This window comes from Trichosurus vulpecula, chromosome 2 (assembly GCF_011100635.1).
Source record: "Trichosurus vulpecula isolate mTriVul1 chromosome 2, mTriVul1.pri, whole genome shotgun sequence".
Taxonomy (NCBI): Eukaryota; Metazoa; Chordata; class Mammalia; order Diprotodontia; family Phalangeridae; genus Trichosurus; species Trichosurus vulpecula.
Genome location: NC_050574.1, coordinates 13970036 through 13975502, shown reverse-complemented (window position 1 = coordinate 13975502; position 5467 = coordinate 13970036). Strand labels below are relative to the sequence as shown.

At 44.7% G+C, this 5467-nt stretch overlaps 1 protein-coding gene across 1 annotated transcript; it reads right to left on the bottom strand.

Annotated features, from left to right (window-relative positions):
- Positions 1-375: 375 nt before the first annotated feature.
- Positions 376-2693, bottom strand: LOC118838117 (F-box only protein 3-like). The gene has a single exon (XM_036745328.1). It carries the CDS (start codon positions 2665-2667, stop codon positions 1405-1407), a length of 1263 nt encoding a protein of 420 aa, XP_036601223.1. The 5' UTR covers positions 2668-2693; the 3' UTR covers positions 376-1404.
- Between the last annotated feature and the right edge of the window lie 2774 nt (positions 2694-5467).

Here is a 5467-nt window from a genome sequence, read left to right as displayed (position 1 = left end):
TTATGCCATCTCCTGTTCATGTAATTCTTTCATTTGAATTTATTTTGGCATATATTATAAAGTGTGGCTCTTATCTCCACTTTTCATTATGCTGCTATTCAAATTTCTTAGCAGTGTTTGCTAAATAATAAAATGTTTTGCATTAATTTATGAGGTTAGATTTATTAAATGTTAGACCCACTTATCTATTCTCCTAATTATAAATTCATTACCAGAGAGCTTTATAATCACCGATTTAAAATGGAATTTGAAATCTGGCAGAATAAGTCCATCACCATCATCATCGTCGTCGCCAGTTTCATGCTTTATCTTGCTATTTTGTCCATTGTTCTGTTATTGTGCTATTTAGCTATTTCATTTTTTTTTTACTTTTAAATATGTAATTTTAAACACCTGCAAGATTTCATTCTAAATTCAGAATCTGATAATTACAAAAAACCCATGTTTCAGGAAAACAAATTTAGCTTAACATAAAATTCATGTCACTTATCACAAAGTTAAGACAGTGTATAAAGCAGAAAAAACCAGAAATCGTATTTACAAATGTATATACTATGGGGGTCATTGCCAAGATTGCTCCAGTTAGCAGTGAACAACACAGCATATGCTTTAATATACCACACATTCTAAAATGACTGCAATGGTAAGGATTTTGTCATCTAAAATTAAATTCAAGGATGGATTGTCTTCAAGGGGAGAAAGACCATTTTTAGTTCCCGGTCACTGAAGTGAACCATGAGGGGTCCCTGGTGTCTCTGGTGGAAATACACAGAGAGGACCCTCTCAAATAGGATTTCCGGGCTAAAAAGGCCTAATTGCAAATGTTTCCTCTGTATACAACTCACAATGGCAGGAAATGATAAGCCAAGGACTGAAGATGGCAGCGGCTCTTACAGATCTGCACTTCTACCCTTTCTAATGCTGCTACATTTGCAATGTATAAAAACGACCCTCCCCGCCTCCCCCCACACACACCCAGCTTCTGTAAATATTACAAATATGAAATACTTTAACAAGGCAGTAATACTAGCTCCACAGCTTGAGAACAAATTTCCCATTTGACAAAAGGAAAAAAAAAAAGAAGCCTTCCTTTCCCCTCCTGTCTTACAGAAAACACAAAAAACCCAAACCAACTCCTAAGATAAATGTCTGGTAGAAACCACAGGTTGGCCCACTGCTGGCTTGCCGCCGGGACATAGATGTGACTGGAACAGACCTGTTATTTATTTACACTCTTCAGAAACACCTGGGTGCTCAGGTGTGCCGAGGACAGTGGCTTGGGGCCGGAGAGTAGTTGACGAGTCTGGGTCCATCATAGTCATCAGAATCTGTAGAATCTTCTTCTTCTTCTTCATCTTCCTCGATCACAGAACATTCCTCATGGCTGGTCTCCTTCTTCCCATGTTAGCTGCTTACCCTTGGGGTTGTGGAGACCTTGAAGGTGGGACATACCATATGGAATCTGGGAATGGCCACGTTGAATATCCTGTCCTTGTAGTAAAGGAGATGAAAGGTATAATGTCCTTCCATGTATCCTGATGTGGTGGAGAAGGTGGTACAGCTGGTGTACTCATACACCCGGCCAGGGCTGAGGATGGGAAACTCTCCCACCACGCCAGGCCCCTGAAACTCTTCGATTTCACCTTTGGCATTGGTAATTCTCCAATATCTACTGTCTAACTGACAAGTGTTCTCAGGAAGAGCGTCTTTAGACATCTCAATCCTGATGCGATAAGTGAAGAAATAGTGAGGCGGATGAACGGAACTGAGTTCTGGGAGAAATGACGTGGACACCGACACCGTGATGTCTCCAGTTGTTGCCACACATCCCTTATCGTGAACGTACCTGAAAATCTGGTCTCTGATGATAGGGTAGCCCCCGGTTACCACATTGTGCACGTAAGAGGTAAACCATTCCGAATAAGAAGCACCTGTAATAAACATATCAATTGCTGATGGATTCCGAGACATCTGGTCTGGACACTGATAGAAGATCTCATACTTGTTTCGGCCTTCTACGCTTTCCAGCGCCATATACTGACTCAGCCCAGTGTGTATGCAGAAAGTGAGCGGCAGACACTGCTTCAGGCCCTGCCTCTGCTGGAATCCGCCGGCAGCCGTGTCGATGTCCAGCAAATCCTCAGAGCGGTAGTGATTGGAGAGGGCCATGCTTCCCATCAACCCAGGAACCACCAGCTTCTGCCCATTGTGGATCCGAAAGGAGCATCGATAGTCATTGGGAAGCTTGCATCCAATCTGCGCTTCCACAGCATCCAGCTCACGCTCCTCCACACTATCTTTCAGAGATCCGATCATCCTAGGACACCTCTGTCCCAAGTATCTTTCCAGGTCATCCCAGGCTTTCTTAAGAGTAGCATAATGTTGAATGTATCTTCCCAGGTCAATATAAGTGTCTTTGAAGAGAGTTTTCCAATTTTTGTTCTTCTGCGTTTTTTCTGCCTCTGACAAAAGCCAATACTTCTTACAATGTCTTCTCCAGAGAGGATCATGGTTTGATAGCTGGTTTAATCGTCGGCTGACACAGCTGCAGCTGATGAGGTCCTGATAGTCCAGGAAGGAGAAGATGAGCAGCAGGGGGTCGATGGGCAGCAGCTCCAGGCACAGCTCGGGCTCCTCCACCCCCAGCACAGCTGCCACTGTCGCCATCTTGCCAGGCCCCGGCTGCGGACACACGCCCCGCCCCGGCCACGCCCCGGCCACGCCGTCACGCCCAGGGGCCGGCGGAGGAGGAGCGCACCCCAAGGGGCCTGGAGCCCCGAGCTCCAGGCAGCGGCGCGTCCGGCGGCGCTTCCTTCCGAAGAAGCTGAACATCGTGGGAGGGGGCGAGAGGGTGCAAGGGGCGGAGGGAAAGAGAGGACGGGGCCACCCGGACTGACCAGGGCGAGGAGGAGAAGGGATGGAGAGGAGGGATCAGACGGGGCGGCCGCGGGCTGACCACTGCCAGGAACAGGAGGAGGAGGGACGGTGGCCTCCCCGGACTGAACACGGAGAGGAGGAGGGAGGATGGAGAGCAGGAGTCAGACGGGGCTCCCTGAGCTGACCACAGCCAGGAGGAGGAACCAGGAGAAAGGTTGAAAATAATCAGACGGGGCTACCCCACCAGACTGATCACAGCGAGGGACGGAAAACAGCAGCAGGGGAGAAATCGGGAGGAGAAATCGGGCTCTGACTGGAAAAGGAAGACCCCAGCCCAGGAGGAGGAAGAGAGGGAGGCGAGGTCCTCGGGACTGCCCGGGAGTGAGGGAGGGCGCGCAGCTCCGTCTCAGCTCTGCTGGGGGAATGGGTCATCCGCCGCCTCCTCCGGGATTTAAAGAGGAGGAGGAGGAGGAGGAGGAACCACTCGCCCCGCCCTGCCCACGCCCATTCTCCCCAGCCCACCAGAGGAGACTGCCACCTCCCACCTCGGGTACCTAATGATTCTTCCGCTGGCTAGGAGGGGGTATGTTGGACAGGTCTGTGACTTGGCTGCTTGGTCCCCCTACCCTTTACTAAACTTCTGCCCCGAAAGTGTAAATCCAGAGTCTCGATCCTGTCCCTCCCCCATCCTCTTCTGAGCCTTTTCCACTCATGCCTCTTGTTGGATCTCTTTCATCTCTCTACATTTCTTCTCACCTCCTTCCACTTCAAAGCAATTCAACTCAACTGAACAGCTCGCTATGTTTTGCGGTTGCAAAAAACAGTCTCTGCCCTCAGGGAACTTACGATCTACTGCTGTAAATACCCTTCCGAAATATTTTCCAGCCTGGTCTCCTTTCAGCCACTACACTTACTGTATTATATGTTATTGTACCTCCGACACTTATTGTTTCTTGTACCCCAACCCATCTCCTCTGGATCTTTTTATATGTTGTTTCCATAGAGAGAAGGGACTGTGTTTTATTTTTCAATCTCTAGCACAATGCCTGGCACATAGAGGTTGTGTAATTAATGCTCGATCCGATTGTCCTAAGATATTCTCCAACCACATCTGTTCTCAGAAACTGTCCCCAGATTGCTGCAGCCTAGTCTCCTCTCAGTCCTGTCCCCATGTTTTTCTCTCATCCCTGAACTGAACCCCTTTCTAGCTAGTCTTAGTCCTGTTCTCAGATATCCTCTCCTCCTGTCCCATCTCCTCCTGCCCCTTGTCCACAAATATGCTGCCCGATAGGCTCTCAGCTTGTGTCCCAGGAGTTCCCAGCTGCTGGTTCTGCCTGCCCATAAACCAAGGCCAAAATCCCACTGATTTCTGCTTCTGCACCTGTAATATTAATTAAGGTGGGACTTTTTTTTTCTTACTGTTTTCTCTTTTAGAAATGCTAAAGTAATCAAATGCCTTTGATTAAGCCTTACTAGGTGCAAAGCCCCAGGCCCACACCCTTTTTTGCTAATTAGTTACTAAGCCCCAGGCCCCACACCCTTTTTTGCTAATTAGTTACTAAGCCCCAGGCCCCACACCTATTTGCTAAGTAGGCTCTGATCCCTCAGGGCCCTGAACAGGATATAAAAACTCAAAGGTTAGCATTTTGTTTGGGGCCTAGCTATTTCATTTTCTAAGGTGCTTTTAAGCATAATGAAATTAATTGATACTCAAAAGTAAAAGCTATAGAATTTCAGGCTGGTCTTCTAGTCTAACCTATAACTACAACAATTCCTGATGTAAGATAGCCATTTAGGTCCCATTCAGCCTTTGCCTGAAGACCTCTCTCAATGGAAATTTAACTACCCTCTGAGGTAGTTCATTTCACTTTTAGGTAGTTCTCATTTAGGAAGTTCAACTTGATGCAAAGAATAACTTTGTAATGAATAATTTAGGGCTACTTTGGACTTCTATTTATTGGGGCTTTGGGAGTGTGAGGGAAGGAGTTGAGAAATAATAATACCAAAATAGGAAGTAATAAGGAAAAGGAAAAGGACCTTGCAACTGGAAGGCAGAAATCCTGAAAGAAATTTGCAGTAACAAAGTCAAAACTTTATTTATAACAAAAATATGGATAAAACATAAAGAAGAATACTATTTAATTACTTTAAAAAATATCTATCATTTCATAAAATAGTTTTAGTAGTTTAGAATGAGATGAGTGAAAGAGACATTCATTTGCATAAAACAGTTAGAAGACAAATTAAATTCAGTACTTATGATAACAAGAAAATGTGAATGAGAAAATTTCCCATTAAAACAAAAAGCTACAGAACAGATAATGAAATAAAACCTGTACATGTGTTGATTACAACAAACTGATTTAATACAAATGATAAGTATGTAGCTGTATTAAAATTTTAAAAATTAATCTAAAATATATCGTACAGCTAAAAGTTAAAAAAAGGAGTAGCAGTAACTCTATCTGATAAAATGGTATAGAAACCAGAAAACATTGAATGAAAAAGCATTACATGAAAATGGAAATTAAAATAACAGTCAAGTGAAAAAAAATTTGGTTTTTATTTTTGTTTTCTATATATTAATCAT

Excerpts from the sequence above, each read along its gene's own strand:
- LOC118838117 (XM_036745328.1), bottom strand. The coding sequence starts at position 2,667 with ATGGCGACAGTGGCAGCTGTGCTGGGGGTGGAGGAGCCCGAGCTGTGC.